Here is a 27,387-nt window from a genome sequence, read left to right as displayed (position 1 = left end):
GAGAAAGTAATGTGGTCAGATGAGACCAAAGTAGAACTTTTTGGTGCAAACTTTACTTGTTGTATGTGGAGGAAAAAGAAGAATGAGTACAATCCCAAGAGCAGCATCCCCACTGTGAAGTATGTGGGTGGAAACCTCATGATTTGGGACTGCTTTTCGGCAAAGGGGACAGGACAACTGTACTGTGTAAAGCAGAGGATGAATGGTGAAATGTATCGTCAGATTTTGAGCTACAACCTCCTCTCAGTCAGAGGCTTGAAGATGAGTCGTGGCTGGATCTTCCAACATGACAATGGTCCGAAGCACACAGCCAAGCTGACCAAGAAGTGGCTGCGTATAAAGCATACAGTGGTATGACAAAGTATCTAAACCTTTTGAAATTTCTCACATTTCTGCATAAAATCACCATCAAATGTCATCTGATCTTTGTCAAAATCACACAGATGAAAAAACTGTCTGCTTTAACTAAAACCACCCAAACATTTAGAGGTTTTCATATCTTAATGAGGATAGTATGCAAACTAGGGGTGTAACGGTACACAAAAATCTCGGTTCGGTACGTACCTCGGTTTTGAGGTCAAGGTTCGGTTCATTTTTGGTACAGTAAGAAAACAAAATGCAAAATATAAATGCTAGTTGTTTATTACACACCTTTGTGCTTTCAACAATAGGAACATTAGCATATACAAAGCTAGAATTCTGCTCAAAAAGTAGCGAGTATTTAAAGATAATCCAACAACAATTTGCCTTTCAGACCCCGTATTGGTCAGCTTTCTTTCTGGAAGAAAGAAGAAAAAAAAGTCCTGTGCTAAAGAGAAAAGCAATCCCAATGACAAAGATTTTAACATGTATTTTACAAATGAAATGTCTCAATGAATCTTTTTTTTTTTTTTCTTATGAACGGTTTTCAAAAGCTTTATTGGGTGATTTTTGCAAGTTAAAGCTCCACACAGAAATTAATAAATTTAATTGTGTAAGCAGGATTTTTCTATTATTCTTATTATTTAATTACAGGTGTTTTAGCTCATTTCAATTTATTTTATTTTATTTAAATGGGCTAATTTTTATTTTATTATGTGTTTACTATGTGTTTATATACAATTCAAAATGTAAATATACCAACTCATAGTCACAAGCACACACTGGACCTGATTTTAACCTATGGTACGGAGATTAGTGATCTTAGTGTCCATCCCCACAACCCCGTACTGTCTGATCATTTTCTAATTACCTTTCAGTTTGTGCTTCAAGATAATGCGTCACTAGTGACCAGTGTTGTTAATAACGGCATTACAATATAATGGCGTTACTAACGGCGTTATTTTTTTCAGTAGTGGGTAATCTAATTAATTACTTTTCTCACCTTGGCAACGCCGTTACCGTTGCTGAGGACGGAAAGGCATGCGTTACTATGCGTTACTATATTGGTCGAAAAGTCTGAGGGAGACGGACTCACCGAGACGACAGAGCAGGGCAGGAGTAGGGAGGAGGCAAGAAAGTTGTGACGCCGAGCAAACGCGATGCTAGGTAGCTCCAATAATACATGTTGTAGCCGATAGCCTACAAACTACGCCCGCATGTTATGGTAGATATGGTAGACATGGTAGATATCACATGTAATGTACATAGATATAACTAGATGCAAAATGACAGACATGGCACTAAATGAGTTAGTAGACAGCCGCCATCTTAAAGCAGTAGACTTTTTAGGATGGCTCTGTTGTAGAGAACCTTCCTAGCGAACCTAAGTAACTTTTAATCTAAAATACTTCTAAATCGGCAAAATCTTGACTTGAATCTATCTTCAAATGATCAAACAGTTTTAAAACGTTCATATGTCGAAAGTAGAGAGAAGGGAACTAATGCAATAATGGGAGCAATTTTAACAACTTTTAACAGTTGATTCAGGGTAAAGGGTAAATTAGGGTCAGGAAATTGGGCTCGGGCCAATTGTACCAAAAACCTTCACAAAAAACTTCCCATCGTGTGGCCAATGTTTTTTTTTTTTTTTTTTTTTTTTTTTTTTTGAGGAAAAAAAAAAAAAGTAATTATCACCAATTACTTTGCCAAGTAACTAATTACTCTTACATTCAGGTAATTGAGTTACTAACGCAATTACTTTTTGGGAGAAGTAATTTGTAACTATAATTAATTACTTTTTTTCAGTAAGATTAACAACACTGCTAGTGACTAGAACTCAGATGAAAAGGACATTATGTGATCGCTCTGTTTCAGAGTATAAACAAATAATTCAGCCAATATTTGCCTCCATGTCATCTGATTATGAAGGAATAATGTCCGGCCTCGCTGTTAATGACGAGTTTGTTGATAGTGTTATGTTTACTCTACGTACTATTCTTGATGTTGTCGCTCCCTCCAAATTAAAGTTTGTCAAGCCTCTCCTTGGTATAATGCTGAAACACGCTCTCTTAACAATCGACACGTAAATTAGAAAGACTTTGGCGCCGTTCCAACACAGAGCACACTCTCTCTGCCTGGAAACACAGTTTAGTGACCTATAAAAAGGCCTTGCGTACGACTAAAACCAGATATTACTCATCCTTAATAGATGAAAACAAAAATAATCCTAGGTTTCTGTTCAGCACTGTATTAAGCCTGACAAACAGTCACAGCTCAATAGAACCTTATATCCCAACCACCCTTTGCTGTGATGACTTCCTAAAAATTTTAAACAATAAAATCGCAACTATTAGAAATAAAATAAATGAATTACTTCCAACTATTAGGTCTGATAAAGTGCAGACTAAAAATTCAGAATCTCCTATAAACCCCTTTAAAATATTAAATAACTTTACCACTGTAGACCAAATCGATGTAATTTCAATTATAATGTCCTCCAAACCATCAACGCGCCTCCTAGACCCGATCCCAACCAAACTTTTTAAAGAGACCGTGCCTCTAACTATTGATATTATCTTAAATATAATAAATACCTCATTAGTTAATGGCCACGTACCGCAGTCCTTTAAATATGCAGTTATTAAACCGCTTTTGAAAAAACCTACTCTTGATCCTGATATCTTGGCCAATTATAGACCTATCTCTAATTTACCATTTCTCTCCAAAGTCCTTGAAAGAGTGGTAATTAAACAGCTCTGTCAGCACCTACAGGACAATAGTTTATTTGAACATTTGCAGTCTGGCTTTCGAGCGCACTGAAACTGCATTAGTCAACGTAACTAATGACTTGTTACTAGCTGCTGACGTTGGATTAGTCTCGATCCTGGTTCTGTTGGACCTGAGTGCAGCCTTTGACACAATCGACCATAATATCTTATTGCAGAGACTAGAATGTGACATACCGTAATTTCCGGACCATTGAGCGCCCTGGATTACAAGCCTCACCCAGTACATTTTTAAAGGAAAAAGCATTTTGTACATACATAAGCCTCTCCTGCCTATAAGCCGTGTGTGTCCACATAGTAAACTGAAATATTAAAAAGAAATGCACAGTTTTCTAAGTTTAAATACCATATTTTAACAAATCGGGTTATGATACAGCGCGTGACTTACAGGTAAGGGAGGTGCGGAAGAGCAAGAGACGTGCTGTTGTTGTTGTTGCGGGTGTGTCTGTGTGTGTGCGTCGGCTGCTAGAGGCAGCAGTCGTGTGTTGTTCGACGAGTTTCCAAAATAAAGAATTGCAACCTAACTTAACGGGTTACTATTTGTCATCGTGACAATACCTTAACTTTTCTTTCCAAACAGCGCCAGCAACACGGCACTTAGCTGACTCCTCAAGCTCACTCCTTAGCGTGTCGTCCTCTTCGTCACGCAGCAGTCCGGCTTTTCGAAACCCGTTGGTGATGGGGGTTTTTTACGCTGCTCCACGCTGTCAGACTTTTGCAAAAGTTCCTCTTCGCATACGGCCACTTTTGTAAACGATCTGACGCCGCTGGCCATCCAAGCCTTCAATTCAACTCGGCACATCATATCCATTTCTTCTAGCATGATGCGGGTATGCTAATTCTTGCCTGGCACCGCCAGACTGTTCTCCCTGTGTTTTTCAAACACTGAGAGAATAGTCTGAGACCCAGCCCATTACCGGCCTCTCGAGGAAGTACAAAATCAATCGATAAATCAGATTAGTTTATTTGCGTGACGTGTTCTTAACGAGCGCCGTCACTCTTCCGCGTCGAAAGTCGTCTCCACAACAACACAGATGGCGAACAGGAGAGCCGAGAATATGTTCCAATCCACGGTAAAATAAGTTTTAAATGACCAAAAACACACCGACACAAGTCAGTGACAACAGTCTGTCTCGCACTAGCCATGTTGAATAAACTCCGCTCTCCTCGTATGTTTACTTCCGCGCGCAAGTCCCTCGTCCCGCCCGTCGCTGATTGGTCCACTCCGCTGTCTGTTTGCTGTGGCTTGCTCCGCCCTGAAAACTCAATAGCTGGAACAGCGGTGAGTTTGGAGTACCAGGCTATGCTAATTCTACTAATGCACAAAGATGAGGGTCTGCTACTTTTATTCGTGCACAAAGCACAAAGTTAAAATATGGGTCGGGTAAGAGTGCCAACTAGCGTCTTCCTCGACACATATATTCCACGTGTCTTAAGCTTGCATTTTATGCTCGAGCACTCCTGGCGGTCGTTAGGAAAATTGATAAATTGGCCGCATCACTGCATACGCCGCAGGATTCACAATGAGGGAAAAAAGTAGCGGCTTGTAATCCGGAAATTACGGTAATCGTGGTCTACACAAATCAGCATCAGGGCCGAAAACCAAAAGTGGTTTTTGCCATGTGGCATCTTTTTTTGCCATGTGGCAAAAAAATTTTGCCATGTGGAATTTTTTTCTTTGCCATTTGGAAAAATGTTTTTGCCATGTGGCAAAAATTTTTTGCCATGTGGCAATTTTTTTTGCCATTTGGAAAAATGTTTTTGCCATGTGGCAAAATGTTTTTGCCATGTGGCATTTATTTGGGGTATGTGGCAAAATGCATTTTGGTTTGTGGGGGGGGGGGGGGTATATGGCATTTTTGGGGGTATATGGCTGTCTTGTAGGCTATACAAGTCCATGTCATTGACGGCTATGCATGTCCAAATTGTATTTTCATTTTAAATGGCAGGAAAACGTGTGGCTGTGTTTTTTGAATATACACATACACGTTACATTAGAGCTGATCGACATTCAACTGGCACCAAATTAAGGCTCTGCCATTGACGGCTATGTACGTCCAAATTGTATTTTCATTTTAAATGGCAGAAAAACGTGTGTGGCTGTGTTTTTTGAATATACACATACACTTTACATTAGAGCTTATCGACATTCAACTGGCACCCAATTAAGGCTCTGCCATTGAGGGCTATGTACGTCCAAATTGTATTTTCATTTTAAATGGCAGAAAAACGTGTGGCTGTGTTTTTTGACCATACACATACACTTTACATTACAGTTTATCGACATTCAACTGGCACCCAAGTAAGGCTCTGCCATTGACGTCTATGTACGTCCAAATTGTATTTTCATTTTAAATGGCAGAAAAACATATGTGGCTTTGCTGTGGTTTTTGACCATACACATACACTTTACATTACAGCTTATCGACATTCAACTGGCACCCAAGTAAGGCTCTGCCATTGGCGGCTATGCACGTCCAAATTTTATTTTCATTTTAAATGGCAGAAAAACGTGTGGCTATGATTTTTGACCATACACTTTAAATTAGAGCGCATTGACATTCAACTGAGACCCAAATAAGGCTCTGCCATTGACGGCTATGCACGTCCAACTTTCCGGTTCAGCTTTCTTTCTGCACTGATGAATCTTGGGTATCTGGTCACTACGCTTGCTGTTGGACCATCAGGTTATTTCAGGAGCCTCGCCAACAATGAAAGGAAAGTCTTAATTTTATTGCTGTTTTTTTTTTTTTTTTTTTTTGATTGTGTTGTATGTTGAAAAATTAAAGACTTTGTACATCTCAATTTTCTTTTCTTTTCTTTTTTTTTTTACTGTGTGCTGTGTTCATACATCTACTGATGCACCTGGACACATCTTCAGTGACCTTCCAGGAATCAATCAATGACTGTTTCAGGTCTTTCATCATCATACACCCTCCTCCAGGTGACCTAGATCAGACCCCAGCTTATGTCCAGATGGCGAGCTACCATGACACCATGGCTCTCCTCTCTTGAGCCACAGCCATCACGAGGCTCTCTCTGCCGTATCGGTCATACTGCGGATGACTCTCATCTTCCTCTCTCCCTCAATGCCTAAAATATTGAAGGCCTTGGGTAGTGAACGGGCTGCGAAACCCGTACATCCGACTTCGACTGGGAGACACCTTGCTCTCCACCCAGCTTGCTGGCTGTTAGGGGTGCGTGAGCAAGAGGGGATCCCAAAGCAGACACACAGGGGTGAGAGGAGTAATCGTTTATTGGCGATCACGAGAATGTGGCTGGGGTGGATGACTTGGCTCGTGGTAGATGAGCTGGCGTAAGACGAGGAGGCTTGGAAGGAAGGCAGGCGTGGAATCCAACGAGGGGCGCGCAGAAAACAGGACCTGGGACAAGAGCAAGGAAGTCGTAAGCCAGTGAGCAAAGATATCATATAGGAATGCGAGAAACAACTGACGTAGGAAACAGACGAGTTGATCGGGCGACGAGGTGGAGCGTCTGCTTGGCTTTTAAAGCTGGCTGATGTTCATTGCCCTCAGGTGTGGCCGCTCCACTCGTCTGACCTGTAATCAACTAAAAAACATGCACACCTGCTGGAGGTGGGCATGTCTCAGAAGGAAGGGGAAGAGGACCTAACAGGACCCCCCCACCTACGGGCGACACCAGGCGCCCGATGGAGACGCCCAGGATGGGCGCGGTGGAAGTCCCGGATGAGGGCCCGCGACAGCACCCACCGGGCAGGGACCCAGGAGCGCTCCTCCGGGCCATAGCCCTCCCAGTCAACAAGGTACTGGAGCCCACGGCCACGGCGGCGGACATCCAGAAGCCGCTCCACCCGGTAGGCCGGACCCTCATCAACCGACAGAGACAGCGGAGGGGGCAGAACAGGGGGGGCCAAGGGACTAGTGGAAACCGGTTTGACGAGGGAGACATGGAACGTGGGGTGGACTCTGTAATGCGCAGGGAGCCGGAGACGCACGGCGGTGGGGTTCACTATTTTCGAGATCTCGAAGGGCCCAACGAACCGGGGGGAGAGCGTCACAGACTCGGTCTTTAAAGGCAAGGACTTTGAAGAGAGCCAAACCTTTTGGCCGACGGCGTAAACCGGAGCGGGTGAGCGATGACGGTCAGTCTGGGCACGGGACCTCTCGGAGGCGCGGAGGAGTGCGGTGCGCGCTTGTTCCCAGACCCTGGAGCAACGGTCGATGTGGCCTTGGACAGACGGGACGGCAATGTCACTTTCCTGTGAGGGGAACAATGGGGGTTGGTAACCCAAGGAGCAGAGGAACGGGGACATACCGGATGAGGCATTTGGCAGAGAGTTGTGCGCGTATTCTATCCACGGAAGCTGGTCGCTCCAGGTGTTCGGACGGGCCTGTGTGGTACAGCGGAGGGCTGCTTCGAGCTGCTGGTTCGTGCGCTCACATTGACCGTTGGTTTGTGGGTGGTACCCCGAGGACAGACTCACCCCGATACCCAGTGCAGAGCAAAACGCCCTCCAGACCTGAGAGGTGAATTGCGGTCCACGGTCCGAGACTATGTCCGCTGGGATGCCGTGTAAGCGGAATACATGGTTAGTGAGGAAATCTGAAGTTTCCATGGCTGAGGGAAGCTTACGAAGGGGGATGAAATGGGCTGCTTTGGAGAATCTATCAACCACGGTGAGAATGACTGTGTTACCTCTGGAAGGAGCTCCCGGTGACGAAATCTAGAGCAATGTGTGACCAAGGACGGCTGGGGCGGAGGAGACCAGAGCTGGTCTTGGTGGAAGTCTTGCTACGAGCGCAAACGGTACAGGCGAGGACAAATGACCTTGCGTCTTCTGACATGGACGGCCACCAAAACCGCTGGCGCAGCACGGCGAGTGTCCTTCTGATGCCGGGGTGGTAGAAGAGGCGGGATGAATGCGCCCACTCCAGCACCTGGGAACGTAGGGACTCGGGAACAAAAAGGTTAGATTGAGGGCCCTCACGGGGGTCCGGGTGCTCACCGTGTGCTGCCTTCACCTTTCCCTCGATCTCCCACTCCATCGAGGCAAGGAAGCAGGTCTGTGGGAGGATGGGTGCGGGCTTTTCCTTTGATGCATTAGCTTGGAACTGACGTGAGAGGGCGTCTGACTTTGTGTTTTTTGAACCTGGGATGTAAGAAAGAGTGAAGTTGAAGCGGGAGAAAAACATGGCCCACCTTGCCTGCCGTGGGTTGAGTCTCTTGGCTGACTTAAGGTACTCGAGGTTCTTGTGATCGGTCAACACGAGGAAGGGCTGCGATGTTCCCTCCAGATGGTGGCGCCATTCCTCCAAAGCCAGCTTGACTGCCAAGAGTTCTCTGTCTCCGATGCTGTAATTGCGCTCTGCTGGAGACAGTTTGCGTGAGAAGAAAGCACATGGGTGCACTTTAACATCGGCAGGCCGCCGTTGTGACAGCACTGCACCCACACCCGTCTCTGAAGCGTCAACCTCCACAATGAATTGAAGCGACGGGTTCGGAGGGGCCAGTATAGGTGCCGAAGTGAAACGGGTCTTGAGGTCATTGAAGGCGGAGCCCGCAGCATCAGACCAACGGAATTGTGTCGTGGTGGAGGTGAGAGCTGTGAGGGGAGCTGCAATCCTGCTGTAATTTCGGATGAACCTCCGGTAATAGTTGGCGAACCCAAGGAAGCGCTGGAGCTGCTTTCTGTCGGAGGGACGAGACCATTCCAGGACTGCCTTAACCTTTGCCAGGTCCATGCGCAATTTACCGTCGCCAACGATGTAGCCGAGAAATGTGGTTTCATTGACGTGAAACTCACATTTCTCGGCTTTCACAAAAAGTTTGTTTTCGAGGAGACGTTGGAGGACCTGTCGGACATGAACTTTGTGTTTGGAGGGGGTGCGTGAGAATACCAGTATGTCGTCCAGGTACACCACCACGGATCGGTCGATGAAGTCTCGGAGGACATCGTTAACCAGGTTCTGAAAGACTGCAGGGGCGTTTGTGAGACCAAAAGGCATTACTATATATTCGTAATGCCCCAGGGGCGTATTAAACGCAGTCTTCCACTCATCCCCCTCCCTGATTCGGACGAGGTGGTAAGCGTTGCGCAAATCAAGCTTAGTAAAAATAGTGGCGCTATGGAGGGGAGTGAACGCGGAGTCCATGAGTGGAAGGGGGTACTTATTCTTGATCGTGATGTCATTCAGGGCTCGATAGTCAATACAGGGCCGCAGGCCGCCGTCCTTCTTGCCCACGAAGAAGAAGCCTGCTCCCACAGGAGAGGAAGAGGGACGGATGGTGCCAGTGGCCAGGGATTCGGTGATGTACTTTTCCATCGCCTCCCTCTCTGGTGTTGAGATGTTGAACAACCGACCCCTGGGCAGGGTAGCTCCAGGAAGGAGGACAATGGCGCAGTCGTAAGGACGATGAGGAGGGAGCGCAATGGCATGCTCCTTACTAAACACACTGCCAGAGGTCGTGATAGCATTCTGGGACAGCGGACATGTCGGGTCGCTCCAGGCTCTGGGGAGAGCAGGACGGCACCAGAGCAGACCTGAGACAGTTACTGTGGCAAAAAGGGCTCCAAGCAGTTACTTTGGGGTGGGTCCAGTCAATGGAGGGATTGTGTCTCTTGGGCCATGGTAAACCAAGGACCAAGGGTGTGCGAGGGCTCACGAAGACGAGAAAGGTGCTCACCTCTTGGTGGTTGCCTGACAGACGCAGCTGGATGGGCTCAGTTTTCCGGTCCACACTGAAGAGGAGCTGCCCGTCGAGTGCAGTGGTCCTCAACGGCACAGGAAGCGGGTGTTTCGTCAGCCCTAGTTGTGCCACGAGCTCGTGATCAATAAAGTTCTCGTCTGAACCGCAATCAACTAGGGCAGTTATTGAGCGCGACAGGCCCCTCAAAGAGAGGGTAGCTGTGAGCTGGAGCCGACCTGAGGAGTTGTGTGACATATGGCTTACCAGTAGCACCTCTACTGATGAGCCTGGACGTACTGGGCAGTTGCGTAGAAAATGGCCACTTTTTCCACAATAAATACACAAGTGTGCGTCATACCTGCGTGTGCGCTCTTCCTGAGACAACCTGGTGCGCTCCAATTGCAGTTGCTCGGCGCCGACAGCAGGGGGCGGTATCGCGGGTGCAACCTCAGTGGACTGGAGAGGAAGTGGACGTGGAGCGGGCCGCCGGAAGACAGTGGAGCGAGGAGGCGTGGTGGCTAGCAGTTCACTATGCTGTCTCTGACGTTCACGTAAACGATTGTCAATATTTATAGAAAGTTTTATGACTCTGTCCAAGGAAGGTTGTTCATCGCGGGTGGCTAATTCGTCTTTAAGGCGCTCATTAAGAGCGCGGATGAACACCTCCTGCAGCGCCTCGTCGTTAAAATGGCTTTCAGCCGCTAACGTCCGGAATTCTACCGCGAACTCTGCGACGCTCCGAGTCCCCTGGCAAATAGACATGAGCCGCTTGGCTGCTTCTTTTCCACGGACTGGATGGTCATCTCCTCCGTGAAACGGGAGTACGTAGCACATACGGAGGAATCACTCTCCCATACTGAGGATGCCCAATTGAGCGCGGGGCCCCGCAAACAGCCAATGAGGTAGGCGATTTTTGTCTGTCTTTCTTTTGTCTGATCTTTGTTCTGTCTTCATGATATGTGTGTGGCTGTTGCTCAAAAACTAGGCTACATTGCACCAGAAAGGCGCGACAAGCGCCGAGGTTGCCGTCGTAAGGTGCCGGTGCGGGGACGTGAGGCTCTCGGCCCGTAGCCGATGACGCCGGGTGACTTGCGGCTACGTGGCACGGAGGGGTAGCGGCGTGACGAGGGGCTGACGGGGCTAAGCGGGCTTGTGGAAGTGGTGTGAGCTGCTCTTGTATGGCTTGGAGTGAATGGGAAATGTCCGTTACCTTATTGAAGAGGAAATCTATGGCTTGGTGGTGGTCTCGGAGTGAGGTGGGCGAGTCGGCGGGTTTGTCTGCGAGATCCATTATGGCCCGATCAAACTGTTAGGGGTGCGTGAGCAAGAGGGGATCCCAAAGCAGACACACAGGGGTGAGAGGAGTAATCGTTTATTGGCGATCACGAGAATGTGGCTGGGGTGGATGACTTGGCTCGTGGTAGATGAGCTGGCGTAAGACGAGGAGGCTTGGAAGGAAGGCAGGCGTGGAATCCGACGAGGGGCGCGCAGAAAACAGGACCTGGGACAAGAGCAAGGAAGTCGTAAGCCAGTGAGCAAAGATATCATATAGGAATGCGAGAAACAACTGACGTAGGAAACAGACGAGTTGATCGGGCGACGAGGTGGAGCGTCTGCTTGGCTTTTAAAGCTGGCTGATGTTCATTGCCCTCAGGTGTGGCCGCTCCACTCGTCTGACCTGTAATCAACTAAAAAACATGCACACCTGCTGGAGGTGGGCATGTCTCAGAAGGAAGGGGAAGAGGACCTAACAGCTGGCAGTCACTAACAAGTCCCATGTGCTTGGAAAGTTTCCTCTCAAAGGCTCCCTCAAGTCGATCTTCCAATGGGACCGTTAGCTCCAGCAACACCACTTGTTTGGTGGACTCAGACACGAGGACAATGTCTGGCCCAGGGTGGTGACAGTGATGTGACTGGGGAACTTCATTAGTCAACCGAGGTCCACCAGTAGCTGCCAGTCTCTTGCCAAAGCCAGAATGCCAGCAGATGTTATTCTGGCAGGGGCTGCCTTCTCCCCAACTTTGACAAAGGTGATGGTTGTCCTTGAGGGTTGGGCCTGCTTTGCCCACACCAATCCAGTGCTGATAGCTTCAGCAATGGCTTTAAGGACTTGGTCGTGCCTCCAACGGTACCTTCCATCTCCAAGCGCCTTGGTATAGCTGCTAATGATATGCTCCAGGCTTCCTCGCTTAGAACACAAGGGGCAAGCTGGTGTTTCGGCTAAGCCCCAAGTGTGCAGATTCGATGGGCTGGGTAGCACATTGTAAACTGCCTGAATGAGGAACCTAATGCGCTGAGGCTCAGCTCTCCATAGCTCCACCCTTGTCACTTTCCTCTCCATTGCATTCTTCCATCTTGTCCAGGCTCTCTGTTGTTTCATTTCCACAGCCAAGCAAGATCTTAACTTCTCTTCGACTGCCCTAAACTCCTCCTGAACGAGGCGCTTCCTCTCTTTTCCCTTGATGTTCACTCGGTGAGATGGGAAGGACCCTAGCCCGGCCCGGCCTCGTGGGACCACACCCACTAAGTTCCTATGGCTCAGCCTTGCTTCGGCTTCTTCGACCGCAACCTCTGCTTTCCACTTTCTGCCAGTTCTTACTTGGATCCCAGCGTTGGCCACTTTTGGGTCACTTGAGTCCCTGTACTGCAACACTTCTCTGGCTTTTGACACCTTAAAATCCTCTTGCAGGGATCTCAAGGGCAGCTGGAGCTTGTTGTTATGCCCATAGAGAGCTGTGCTGCTCAGGCTCCTCGGTAACCCAAGTAATTGTCGGAGGTGACTGCTGTCTTTCCTGTCCAGTGTCACCACTGCCGAAATTGGGAAGGTGTAGATGAGAAGGGGCCGCAGGATCCTGGGGAGAATGACATGCTGGTAGACCCAAGCTTTGAACTTTCCTGGGAAGGCCTGACTTGTCCACAGATTTCAGCCAGCCATCCAACTCAATGTAAGTTGACTGAATTGATGATGTATCTCTCAGAGAGCAGTCAAAAGTCTTGCCCAAGCTCTTGATTGGCTTCTCTGAGATAGTGGGGATGACTTTTCCTGAGATGTTAAACCGGAACTTGTCCTTCACCCTCACTTTCTTCAACACCATAGATCTTGACTTGGCTGGTTTAAAACTCATCCGGGCCCACCTCACCAGCTTCTCTTCAGGATCCACCGGCAGCCTGGGACTGATTCTGTTATGACTGTGAGGTCATCCATGAATGCCCTGATGGGTGGCTGCTGTTGCCCTGATCTCGATCGAGGCCCTTTGCAGTCTGGCTCAGCAGACCTGATGAGCATGTTCATGGCCAGGGAGAAAAGCACCACAGAGATTGTCCACCCTTTAATGATGCCGACCTCTACCTTGTGCCACGAAGATGTTGTTGTTCCTGAAGAGACCCTCACCCTGAAGTTGTTGTAGTTGTCAGCGAGGAAGTCTCTACACCTGCTGGGAACATGATGTTTTGCCAGAGAAAACTGGACAAGTTTATGAGGAATGGGACCAAATGCATTCGCCATGTTGAACAACAACACCAACAGGTTGCCTTTGTTCTCCCTGGCCTCTCGGATTAGCTGTGTCACCACACCGGTATGCTCCATACAGCCTGGCATCCCTGGAATACCACCTTTCTGGACTGATGTATCAATGTAGATGTTCTTTACCTGGTAGGCGCTCAGCTGCCCTGAGATTACACTGAAGAAGACCTTTGCCTCGATGCTCAGCAGGTAAATGATGCAGAAGGGATCTAACTGGGTGGAGATCCCCTCCGTCAGAATCCACGCCCCCTCCGCCACTCGCCATTGCTCTGGAATATTTTCCCTGCTCCAGATAACTCGCAGGAGTTTCCACAGATGTTGTAGGAGTTTGGGGCAGTTTTTATACACTTTGTATGAAGTGCCACTTGGTCCTCAATTTTCTGCTATTCTCTTTTTACACGTACAGTATACTGAAACAATCTGACGCAATGTATTAATTCTAGTTTTCCATCTGTCCAAACAACTGTAAGGCTGCCACTCCAATTTCGCAGCTAGAAATAAAAAAACGATGTATGTGGCAAAAAGAGCTGAGGAGGATGACATCAATGCTACATGATTTATACGCGAAATTGCGCCTCCTTGCGGGCAGAGGGCGTCCTCCCTCGGGTGAGGTGAACGTGAAGCAGTAGTTTAGCGTCTCGTGCTGTTCGGTCACCGTGCCGCTGTATAAACGGGCACCAAGTAAAATTGGTTGTATAACCCAATTTAAAAATCTGAGAACATGAGTGGTAAGTTGTTTGAAAATCTTCAGTCGAAATCCCGTTGTATTAAATTCTTAAAGGGGAAGTTCAGATTTTTTGACATCAGGCTTAATCTTCGAGTTAGGGCGGGTTAATTAGTCAGTGGAGTAGATTTCAAAATATTACGAAGTGTTTGTTAGTCTTTTATTATTTTTCAGGGCTCCGGAGTGGCTATGCTAATGCAAGTCAATGTGCCCAATTAGCATACCAATAAAAAAAAACATATGCACGTAGTTGAATCACCGCTGACGCATGCAATCAGTAGTGTTGGCTATGTTTTCAGGATAAAGTTATTAAAACTTACCATTGCATGTCTATAACTGCAGTATGAAGAGCAACATTATAGTATTTCAGTTGCTTTGCAGAGAACAAGCGCCGGGCACTCAGGGCGGAGGGATATCACGTTGGTCTGTTCACCGCTGTTTTTTTTTTTTTTTTTTTGTGGCAACGACGCAACTTCCCGCCCCCAAATCAGTAACCCGACTAACTGTAGTTTATTCTGACCAAGACATGGCTTCGTGTGAACCGTATATGCATTTCTCTGACACGGAACAGGATGATTAAGATTATTAGTTTTGTAAACATTTCACCATATCAGTTTGAGCCAGAATATACAGACCAACAACTGAAAGACATGGAGGAAAATCGAAGACTGACAAGCACAGATACCGCAGAAGCTGCCACAGCCTTCGACACCCCAGTCAGGACAACAGTAGACTGGTGGTGTCGTTGCAAAAAATGCATCCCAATGCCAACAGATGTCGAATATTTTTGCTGCAGGGAATGGCAATTGATTGATGAACAATTGCAACAATTGGAGCTGGACACGAGTTTTCATGAACTCAATATATCGCTGCATAGTGACAACGAAGAAAAAGCATTTCAATGCATAAGTGAACACGAAGACTTTTGACCACTTATCAACAAAGGTGTTCTAGAAACTTTTTTCTTCGTTGACAAGATCAACTGGAAGAAAAAACCAAGGCCAGCAGGCCCAAATGGACAGCTATCAATGAGGTAAGTGAATTCCTGCATGCTGCTGGGCGAATATTTGTAATGGTCTCATAATAAAACTACCTATGGTATACTCTAAGCTTCATTCTACTTCAGGCAAGCAGCTATATAATCTCAACTGTAATGCATTGTGAGCGTAAAAGCATGATGTCATTATCAAAAGCAGTAGCTGTATGGCAAATATTTACGAGAATGTGCCTAACATCACGCGATATGTCAAAAATGAAAAACATTATAAAACCCTGACATAGGCAAGTGTGCTGAACATAACTTCAAGTATCATTTCATGTATTACAAGTGCCGGTGATGGGCACCTTTGAGCACTTGAAGCTACGTAACTTGCGGACTATAAGTCGCTTCTTTTTCCCCTCATTTTGAATCCTGCTGCTTATAGTCAAGTGCTGCTTATTTGTTGTGTATATTTAAAATGTATATTGCTAAATAATCTAGAGTTCTGTAACTTTTTATTATGTACTGCTGATCTATAACATGATGATTTTGGAACTTTCTTGTTGAATCACCCTCTATTATGGTTTTGTTTTAGGCAAATCTGATTGGTGGCATATAGGGTTGTTCTTGAGTGGGCGTTGAAAGGCGAACATCTGGGAAGAAGCCAGCGACGTGTTCTTCCATCGTGTGTCATCTCCTGTATCCGTGAGAAGTACCCTTCTGTCAGTGAGAACTACAATGGTTTTAGGGAAGCTGAAGATGCTATGCAATTTTTCTAAGTACAACTTACCTACATACGTTTTCATACCATTTCCTCCATACCCAGAAACTTTTTATCTTTTAAACCTTCACATTTCACAAATTATACAATATGTGTGTGTTTTTTTTATTGTCGTACATTCAAAAATATCTACATTCTAAAATATCTATTTAAAAAAAAAAAAAAAAAAAAAAGGAAAATGTCTGCCTACTTATTTATTAAATCGACTGACATGTTGTAAAATAACATCGAAAGGCCTGACAAAGAAAAAGTTTGCAATGTTGGGTGGAATAGTAGTTGGAGGCTTGAAATAGAAGTCTGGCTCAGCAAACTTTAATGATGAATCCTGTCGTCTTTCCAGGACACGCTCCACCAAATTCTCTCTGAATGTCTGCGTTGTTGGCTCGTAACAGCTCCGGGCAACCCATCTTTTTGTTTGCTTTGGAAACTCCAAGCTGTATTTCAAAGTGCCTAATAGAGTAAATTTGATAGAGATATGTACACGATAAGAAAGGTGGAGTGCAAATGTAATGGGACAGATTTCAATTTGGTCCATGACGTATGAGTAAGCCTACCATCAGCGTTTCTCTGTTGCTGGCGCCCGACATTTTCATTGTGGTCCATAACAGACATCAATGTCCTTGCCTTCATGGAGGTATAGACAAAGTGGAGCCTCTTTTGGGTGTACTTTAGCATCGCACTGTGGTATACCTCCAGGTCACCTACAGATCACAATAAAAAGTAGCTTGTTAGATATGTCATGATAATACGCCACTGTTATAGACACAACCGCACCACGGAATAAGGCAAACCCTTGTATCAGAAAAAATAAATAAATAATGCAGTATTTTCATGTTCAGCCAAAAAATACAAGAGACCAAAAAGATTTAATCTATCTGGTGTCCTGATGAGGCAACAACTTAGTCAAAAATTTGCTCCTGTCGATCATCATTGTGTACTTTTCTTTTAAACAAAACTAAAATTGCATTTATATTAATGTGTAATGGACTAGGGATCTCAATGGCAGAGGATAACATTTTCTACTGCATTAAAATAAATGTTTGGAAAATTGCTTCTGATTCAATCAGAAATCAAGTGAGCTATTAGTGTTGTAAATAGTGTAGTGGTGTGTAAAAGGTCTAGTCCTTCAGTGTTTCAGAATGTCAATCTATCTCTCATAGTTGAAGAGGCTAAACAAACAGGATGCATGTCTAGAGGTGTGACAATATATAGAAAAGATGATATATAGCGATAGTCTGTAGCCCAAAAGGTTATCGATATACTCCCACCAAAAAGTGATATATATTTAAAACACTAGAGGTGCAGGGGGATTGTGTTTTTGGCTATAAAGAAAGACCAGAAAGTAATTAGATGACCCCTATAGACCCTACTCACATGACCTCACAGCCACGCCCCCGCGCCATGTTGTCCGTATACTCGTCATGTTAATGCATTACCGCTTTGTAAATTCCTCCCATTATGGCGTGTTTTTCTGCTCGTTAACATTAATAATCAAAATGGTGAAGGCGTGTGTGGCGGTCGGTTGCAAAAACAGAGAAGATAGACTGAGAGACTTGGAAGTTTTACCGTATTCCGAGAGACCTGGAGAGTAGAGCGAGATGGACTGCTGCAATTCGACGAGAAAACTGGGCTCCAAACAACTACCACAGATTATGTAGCAGTCATTTTATATCTGGTAAAATGCATTTAATCTATATTTAGAGGGTTTGGAGCATTGCTAGGCTAATTGCCGACAACATACAGTTTCAAATTCAAGATGCTTATTTGTTCCACCATCTTTATTTTTTGAATAATACTTAGTTGGTAACAGGTGAAAGAAGCTTGCCTCGTCTACGGATCATCGGTTAAACAGGGGTGTCCAAACTTTTTGCAAAGGGGGCCTGATTTGGTGTGGTAAAAATGTGGGGGGCTACCTGGGCTGATTTACGTAGAACAATACATTTAAAGAAATGTTAGCAAGCCCTTCTGTATGTCACATTTGCTTTATTATTATTTTTTTAAATACATAATTTCAACAGTCTCGTCTTTGTGGCGTTCTCTTTCGACACTCGGGCTCTTGCGAAATACTGCTGCTGTGCTAGCTTCAAGTTGCTATAATTTCTCGCTGCGTATCTTTCCTGTAATGTTGTCGTACATGTCAGCGTGTCTTGTTATTATCGCGCACATTGAACTCTTTGAAAACAGCGACTGTCTCTTTGCAAATGAGGCAGACACCGTTGTTGCGTGTTTTATTGAAGAAATAGTCCAATATCCACCTATCCTTGAAGCGTCGGCCATCGCAGTCAACTTTTTTCTTTTTTTGATTGTCGCCATTTTAGAAATCACACAGGGTAATGTTGCTTAGAGTGCTGCTCTTAATGCTTTTCAAAGTTTCGTGAGAATAGGCCGAGTTTCTGTGGAAAAGATAGTTGTAGATATCAGGCTAGCAGATGTCAGGCAGAGAGAGCGAAGACAGCGGGTCGAAAAATATCGATTTAGGCATCAAATACGGATCTGGCGAATGGATAAACTGAAGCTTTTCCACGTAACGCCTTTTATGCAACGCATCCACTGAGTTTACGGCGTCAGATAACACCGGGGCTTCCATGAATTGCTCTATAACTTGCATGATTAATTGAAAACAATGAGAATAGGTCTAAAAAATAGGTACAATATGGCGGCCGGATACAGCGACACGTCATTTTGTGACGTAGGTGAGTAGGGTCTATACCAAACTCAGTTGGATAGGTACAATTAGCATCTGAATGTTTGCAAATGCAGGACTACCTTGGCTTTGTCAAACAATAGACCACTCAAACAAGCAATCAAGCAGAGGGGTCGCTGCCTGAGTGTGAAGGGGGGGCACTCTTTAGTTGCAAATAGCATTTGAATATTTGCAAATGCAGGACTCCCTTAGCTGCAGTTTCCTACTTACGTACGTCAGTGTCCTGAGGAATTCTGTGGCCAAGAGCTGGTGGAAATGATCCTGAATGAGGTCCGCCCATGTGACTGAGATGGAGAGGAGATCAACCTTCAGCTGAGTTGGGACTCTGAGCTGTTTTTTTCTATCTTCCTAATTTTGTCAAAACACGCACAATTCGATCACATTAGACAACCATACTGAGCAGTTAACAAACACTAAAACATAATGATCAGGACATAAAGCTATAGAGATTTATAGCGTAAAATAGAGGAAGTAAATAAGTAGAGAGTAAATGAGAGGTGCTGTCGTAACTTTGCACCTCAATTCACATACAGGAATATGTAAAAATGTTGTCTGCTTGATTTTCTGACAAAGCCAAGGTAGCCCTGCATTTGCAAATATTTAAGATGCTTGCTAGTGTGAATGCGAATGCCAAATGAGGACCTCAATGCTCAAGAAAATATTCTGATTAGAGTTAGATGACCCTTCTCTGGAAACAACAGTGATTTGTATCAACTGATCCACCCTTGCCCTGGCCAGTGTTCAAAAGGTGTCACTGTTTAAAAATATAAAATAAAGAAAATCTTTGATTAGATGAGTGTCTATGTTCGCTCAATGGCTGCCATTGACGGCGCTAGACATGCAATTCATTTTGAGTGGACTGGACATCGAGCACCGTCAATGGCACTAAAACCAGAGCATGTCATTTACAGGTCATTTCTTGTTCAATTTAGGGCATTTTACAGGTTACTTCCTGTTGCATTGGAGTTGCTTCCTAACTGTTTGGGGACATTTTTGAGTGGTCAGTAAGCCAAAATCAACAGGAAGTGACCCGTAAAAAGGAAGTGATCGAAAATAAACTGGAAATGATGTGAAATGCCCCAAATCGAGCTCATTGAGAGCCATATACAGTGGGGAGAACAAGTATTTGATACACTGCAAATAGGTTTATCAAATACCACGGTACGTCCAATCCATTTGAAGTGGAAAGTTGGCTGGCAGCGAATAACTATCCACTGCCATCCCTCCCTCTTCGAACTAATTGGATCTCTAGTAGAGGTCCAATCAGTTTCTCTGTTTATTTATTTTTTTGTTGAATATCCTAGAAGCATTTCCTGACCGATGTATCGATAATTGTTGTATCACCGTTTTGTGAGATCATCTTTATCATAAGTCTTGTTTCGCAAATCGTATCGTATCGTATTGTGAGGCACCCAGAGGTTCCCTACCCAAATATCGTGTGGCAATTATTACTAGATGATCACTTACTCGTGATGATTGTTGAATTGTCCTTGGCTGGCCTGATGTTGATGTGGTATCCTTCACTGACGTGGACTGTGGTACAGCAGATCTTACCTATATTTCATAATCACAAAAGACAAAGTATGAACAAATGCTTGGCTTAGTAAGGCCTATCATACAAAAGAGAGAGCTGATCGCTTTGTTTTTTTTTCATGTCATTTCAGGCATTTACATTCATATTTACAAATACAGGAGGAGATCCACCCGACCGTGCAATCCTCTGCTGACGAGGCCCCATCCAGCCCCAAATCCTCACACTCCAGGACGCCACCACGCCGCCGACTCCAGGCTAAGGCCCCATCCAGCCCCAAATCCTCACACTCCAAGACGCCACCACGCCGCCGACTCCAGGATAAGGCCCCATCCAGCCCCAAATCCTCACACTCCAAGACGCCACCACGCCGCCGACTCCAGGATAAGGCCCCATCCAGCACCAAATCCTCACACTCCAAGACGCCACCACTCCGCCGACTCAGTCAGGCTAAGGCCTCATCAAGGCCTAAATCCCCACAGTCCCGGAAGCCACCCCGCCGACGACTTAGTTTGGATGGAATAATGAGTCAACCTGATTGGGACTCCATGGATCTAGATAGCAAGGTTAACCAGTCTCTTGATCTCCTCAAGTTCATGTCTTCGCTTCCACCCTGTACCTGTCACACCCGACAGGTGCCAGGGGAAGATGGCAACAAACCAACCAGCCTCCCCTGGAATTCTCTCGGGGCAAAGCCAAAGCATTACAACTCTGGAACTACACGGTATTATCCTTCTATGGAGGAAGCCATGTTTGCGACACCAATATGATGTGCACCGGGTCCAGGCTGTGACAACATTACAAAGACTGTTCTGTCCCAGCAAAAGCCGGGGCCCTATGGAGTACAGTATGTATGCTCAACAATCCCAGTGGTGATAAACAACAAAAAAAGGGCTAGACTGGAGAGAAATAAAAAACGTTCAATCAACTCTGCCAACCTGTTAAGCATAGTATGTCATTCCCAAAACTCATCAGTGAATCCAGTCTGGCATCTCCAATTGGCTCTGCTAAATATCAGATCTTTAGCTGGCAAATCTTTCTTAATTAATGATTTTATCAGCAAACATTACCTTGACATGATGTTCCTAACAGAAACTTGGTTAGATCGAGATAAGAGTTCGACAGTTCTGATTGAGGCAACCCCCACAAACTTCAATTTCTTTAGTGCGCCAAGAACCCATAAGAAAGGAGGTGGGGTTGCCAGTTTGATCAGGGACAGTTTTCAATGCACGAATATTTCATGTGGTCAGTTTGATTCCTTTGAATATATTGTCATTCAGCTAAAAAACCCTTGCGGAGCTGCCTTGGTAACAATTTACAGACCACCAAAGTATAACACAATGTTTTTTGATGAGTTTACCAAAATACTGTCTTCCGTCTGCATGGACTTTGATTGTGTTGTTTTAGTGGGTGACTTTAACATTCATGTTGATAATCCTGAAGACGGATGTGCTAGAGAGCTTTTAAATATTTTGGATACATTTGGTTTATCTCAGCATGTCACAGTTCCAACACATAACAGAGGGCACATACTGGACTTAATAATATCCAAAGGTCTTAACATCTCTGAGGACATGTTGCTCTGTCTGATCACTACTGCATTATGTTTAAAATGACCACCCCTGTCCATCCTCTGAAAAGGGAAACCGAGGTGATTAGGAAGCGTTACATAAGTGATAACACATGTGCGTTATTCACACAGGCCTATGCCTCATCATTAACCCCTACAATAGCTCCAGTGGAAGAACTTGTAAATAGTTTCAGTTCCAGTGTGATTACTGTAATGGACACTATTGCCCCGATTAAGACAAAATGTCAAGTTCAAAATTAGATCCTTAGGTTGACATTGTAAAATTACCCAAAAATAAGGAGAGAAGACACTCAGTTTTCTTGGCCAAGGAGGTCAAAACATGTGGCTCTTTAGCCACCAAGATTGATCTAAAGGAAAAAAACCCTCCTTGGTATTTTATTTAGGGGTATTCCCTGAACAATAGGGGCGCCGCCTTAAAGGAGGGGAGAGCAAGCTAGCGACACCCATGTGGTTTTTTATTGGCTATGTGTGTGCATGTAGGTGGAATTTAAGTGATACACGTGTGTGGAGCAAGAGCTTATGTAAACAATCAAAACAATCATATAAACAGTCAAAATAATATATAAGCAGTCAAAATAATGCAGACACTTTTAGTTATGCAACGTTAAACAATCAGCAGAATAGTCCAAACACTTCCAGTTGTGCACCGCTGTGGCCCTGGAAGATGTCCTCGGATGGAGAATCGTCCTCGAGGGGCTAGGTGAAAGTCCAAACCCCAGGTGCTAGGATGCCTGGAAGGTCTAGTTATACAACGGCGTGGCCATGAAGCCACTCCGACCCTCTTTCTACACTTTGTAACACTTAAGCATTATACTACAATCTATATAGCAAGCAATAATCATTTACTGGTTATATATGAATCAATATATTATTTAAAGTAATTAGTAATTAGATAAAGTAATTAGAATGGCAGTATGTATTATTTATGATATATATGAGCATAAGCAAATCTAGAAATAAGAAGAATATGGCAGTATGTATTATTTATGGTATATATGAGCATAAGCAAATATTCAATCAACCAACCAAGGAAACATTTAATGAATCAAACCCTGATAATTATCTTAACATTTCCCGCCTGTTTATTCAATATTTGCGACAAAAACATCATCAAAAAGAACCTCCTAAAAAAGGCTTTATTCAATCGAATCATTAGACATGTCGACGCATATTGTCGCCACCCGGAGTTGGAGGCGGTGGCGGGGTCTGAAAGAAAGTTTCCGGAATGGAGAACCCATCATTGTCATCGCCGTCGTCAGGGAGATCGTCACCATTGAGAGCCACTTCGCAAACTACAAACTCCGTATGGGCACCTGTGTCATACTCCTCTCCCAGGGCCAAAAGGGGGTATAATTCCTGTAAACGAGGATCTATAGTCGCGGAAACAAACCGGTGAAGTACAACACGAATGCAGGGAATGCAACAACAACGACATAATCCCAGAGCCATCAGGAACACTGTCACAGAGACCAGGATAGTATACAGCATTGACCTATACTTACCGAACAGTGCTTCCCACCAACTGGACACATCGGGGGTCCACTCCCCAGAGTGACCCTACATCGTTCTACCAGGGGAGCTGATTGCTCCGAGGGCCTTGTGGAAGTTCTCCTCATTAGAGGAGGTAGCGTTTGGAACAAATGTCCCACAGCCGTTCCCGACGTGACCACACACGCCGCCTTTTTCGGCTAGCAACATGTCCACGGCCACCCTGGTTTGGAACGCCATGAGATAGGTGGCATCCAGCTGGTGTTTTAAGGCTGTAAAGGCAATCTCTGAATTGTTATTAAGTCTCTGGAGATTAAAATGGATGTAGTTGATCCTCTCAACATTCTTATTAACAGTGATCCAAGGGAGTATAGATTCAAAACCCGAGGCAATTGGGTTAGTCAACCTATACTCACTCGGCACGCCACGGGGAACTCCGATCGCATCTATGTAAGTTGGTTCAACTGCCCACTGGGCACTACGTTTATTAACACGCAACTTAGAGGGGTCAAACTTTGATGTTGCGTCCAGGATATCTGTAGCCGAAACAGGATAAATAGACACTGGTAAGAGTAATGACACAAGTGCACATACCCCCACTGAGTTCCTTAGGGTGTCATAGAGCCTGCTGCCACCGCACCACCACCATACGTCACTACGCGGCACTAAGGGACTCGTTTGATACACGGTCGTCTTACGCCATGAGGGATCTAGATTCCCCACTCTGCTCAATGACCCTGAAAGTTCAATACAGGAAAAGTTAGCCATTGCAACTTTGTCGGAGAATATAGGCTTTTCCTTCGCAGCTTTGGTTAGTGGATATACCCCATCCCATTTCTTGCAAGCCTTACTCAATATGGTTCTAGTCATAACTTCCAGAAGGCAATGTGGCAGAAGGAGAGCTGGCACTACGCGCAACAGGGGTCTGGGACCCATACATACAACACAGCTAGAATTAACCATTCTTTCAGCAGCTTCCGCTAACAAAAGCCAGTTATTAGCTTGTTGAGTAACCCCAGTAACCGCTACCATTCTATCATCGACAGTAACTTTATTCGTTGCCTTTACTATCAACCCAGACGGCATAGTCTTTATATTTTTACTCACGGGCCTGGCCTCCACCGGGTCTCCCAATAAGGAGGATACACAGACGATTAGGAGATGAAAAGGATCTCCTCTTGGGTCAGTCCATCCTTCGTATGGGGAGAGGAAAAAATAAAGACAAGGTTTATTACCACAATTCCATTTTCCGGACCTAATTTGTATTTGAATTCCCGGCTCTAAACAAGTTAAATTGATTTGAGGGCGAATGGAAGTGGCCCAGGTGTCGGAGGTCCAATCAGCCCATTTGTGACCGTCCTCCGCCACCAGCGCCCTCCAGGCCCTCCTTTTAACCGTCACGTACCAAGTAAATATCTGACCGTAACTTTGTGCATCGCGAGCGTGAAAAGATGCTTGCCCACCTCGGCAGTGTCATGTCGACCGAGTTCCCCTAAACAGGAAGAGCGCCCTGGATTTGCTTAATACCTCTGATGCTTAATACCTCTCTTCACTGACCTGCAGTATTTATGAGCACTATAAGCTCACCCCGACCGTTCAGTCAGACTTCAGTTAGATAGCTGCTCGACCTTGGGACTCGGTTGAGATGACCTTTTTGCAGTGGGCAAGGTGAACCCCGGTTTCCCTCTCTGCGATCTTTACGGCTGTAGGAGCCGTGAGGAGCTCTTGGTGTTTTCTTTTGATGCTGCGGATCAAGACCCAATCTCCATTGAACACCAGGTCATTCTGCTGGGAAGAGTCAGAATCAACTTGTGGCAAACACAAATCCTGTCTCACCTCCAATGTCTTTCGCATATAATCGGCTAAATTAGCTTCTTCATCTATTTCCCACTTAGTGGAGAAAATCGGTAAATGATATAGTCTCCCAAAAAGAATCTCAAAAAGTGTTAATCCCGATGTACTAGTAATATTAATATGTAACTTTAATCTATTTTTAATTGTACCGTTCATTCTTTCAACCAAACCCGCGCTTTGAGGATGCCATTCACAGTGATTTTTTAAGGAAATGCAAAACAATTTCCCAATCTTATCGATTACTCTGTTTAGAAAATGCGTCCCATTATCGCTATAAATGGTTTCAGGTATGCCACACTTAGGGATGTCTTTACACAATGCCTTTTGCTACCATTAATACATACTCGACATTGTTATGCGTTGTTTACTTTAAAATATTTCTGCCCAATTACCATTTGATTAACAAAAAAATAACAGTATCCCAAATATCAGCGTTCCCATTTTCCAAACAAAACTGATTTAAAACGAAAGAAAAAGCCATTTTAATGTGTATGCCGTTTAGGGCGAACATTGCCGTGAGGATTAGGTTGAGCACAGACCATGCAAGCCCCGCAAAAATATTTGAAAACACATTTCAAACTTAACCATTCCCACTGTTAAGACATGAGACCCCCCCTCCGTGCTCACATAGACCCACCGCGCAATGTCGCTCCATGATTGACCCATAAAGTGTGTTCCTGTACTGGACATTACAGTCACATATCAATAAGGAAAGTGTCCTTTGGCAGTTTATTCGCAAACGGACATAAGGTCATGTATTCACCCTTGCAATCAAATATTTGGACAAAAGGTTTAGAATAATCAGGCAGAGCCAAAACGGTACTAGCTAACAAAGTTTGTTCAAATTGAGAGAAAGCATTTTCTGCCTCTGTTGTCCATGTCAAAGGTGAAGACATTTATAACGCTGGGTCATACACGATTTTAGCAAGGGGGTTTGCGATTTCAGCGTAGTTAGGAATCCATGGTCTACAGTAATTTGTGAGGCCCAAAAAGGACATCATTTGTCGCTTAGTAAGCGGTTTTGGGGCTTGCAACACGGCAGTTTCCCTGTCTTTTAGGATCGTCCTGCCACCCTTGCTCAAATCATGCCCCAAGAATTTTATTTTCTCCGCCCACAATTTTAACTTTTAATTAAATTTATAAAACATATGAATTAAAATGTGTGTTTATAATCAGAGTTCTTAGTCTTTAAATTTAGTTCAAGCTGCATAATTATAATAAGATTATCCGATTTAACAGCCTGAAAAATTGACCTCTTCCCCAAAACAATATACACAGAAGCAAATTAGTTTATATAAACTTACATAAACTCCCACCCGATTATAACCACAAAAGAAACCAAAAGTCAGGTCAATAAAAGTGCTAAAGATAAAAATATCAAACATAAAAGTAATGCATTCAAAGTTCCAAATCAAAATAAAGAATTATATTGGGAGGATTGTAATCACACATTGTAAATTAAAATTGTAATGAGCGTTATGAAAAGTAAATAACCCATGTCCAAAACCCCATATTATTATTAGTGTTATGCTTTGCAATTAACCCAAGGTTTTAAAATTACAATTCTCCCAGCATAATTATCTCTACTTGGCGAAAAATCAATATATACTTCCGCTCCCCAACTTCTTCAGTTCCGTCTTTTGGAATTTATCAATTAATTTTGCCTTGGCCTATCACTACAAAATCGGCCACTTATTCCCACTATACTTTCGTAGCAACAAAATTCAGAATTGTCTTTTCATCCCAGAATCCGAATTTGATGAAAATGTCTTAACTATTTGGGTCACAGCTGAACAAAGATAGCCAAATTCCATCAGCATGTGAGCCAATTATCTTAAGCAATATTTAGCATTATCAATTCCCCAAAAATCTAAATCAAATTTTCATGATGTTAAGAGTAACTCATGACAGTGATTCTATATTATTAATTTACCACTTCCATACACTCAAAAATGTATCTAAGATGAATCATCACTTTCACTGTCCCCTTTTAAAATAATTTGTCAGCACAATCATTTATTTGATAATTTATTCACGAACAGATTCACACACAGAAAGTGGCAAGTTTAAAATCGCTCTAAAGTCTGCTAAAACTGGTTTTTCCACCAGCTGTTAGTAGTTATTTATCTTGTGACATATACCAAACTGCTCCTCAACAGGAGTTCGCTAATCAGCATTTGGACCTCTCTTTATCTATAAGACTTGTATTGATATCTATTATCATTCCCAAGAATTAATGGGAAGTCTTTTGACAGTTCTTACAATATTTTGCCATGTACTTCAAAATCTAATTTAGTCAATCTATTTACTATGTCATTATGTGTGATTCCTTTTCTCTTTAAATCTGCCAATAATGAGTACGTTTTTCTATTTCTAAGTCACCTTCTTCATTGTAAA

At 44.4% G+C, this 27,387-nt stretch overlaps 1 protein-coding gene and 1 pseudogene across 1 annotated transcript; both read right to left on the bottom strand.

The window, feature by feature from the left end:
- Positions 1 to 6,072: 6,072 nt before the first annotated feature.
- On the bottom strand, positions 6,073 to 23,180 carry LOC130905213 (uncharacterized; annotated as a pseudogene).
- Positions 21,919 to 24,990, bottom strand: LOC130905212 (uncharacterized). Its single transcript, XM_057818352.1, has 5 exons — positions 24,973 to 24,990; positions 24,765 to 24,921; positions 24,558 to 24,628; positions 24,244 to 24,313; positions 21,919 to 23,873 (listed from the first exon to the last, which is right to left on the bottom strand). Exons 1-5 carry the CDS (start codon positions 24,988 to 24,990, stop codon positions 23,206 to 23,208), a joined length of 984 nt encoding a protein of 327 aa, XP_057674335.1. The 3' UTR covers positions 21,919 to 23,205.
- Between the last annotated feature and the right edge of the window lie 2,397 nt (positions 24,991 to 27,387).

This window comes from Corythoichthys intestinalis, chromosome 17 (genome assembly GCF_030265065.1).
Source record: "Corythoichthys intestinalis isolate RoL2023-P3 chromosome 17, ASM3026506v1, whole genome shotgun sequence".
Taxonomy (NCBI): Eukaryota; Metazoa; Chordata; class Actinopteri; order Syngnathiformes; family Syngnathidae; genus Corythoichthys; species Corythoichthys intestinalis.
The sequence above is the reverse complement of the archived record's forward strand: the minus strand, read 5'-3'. Positions and strand labels throughout refer to the sequence as shown.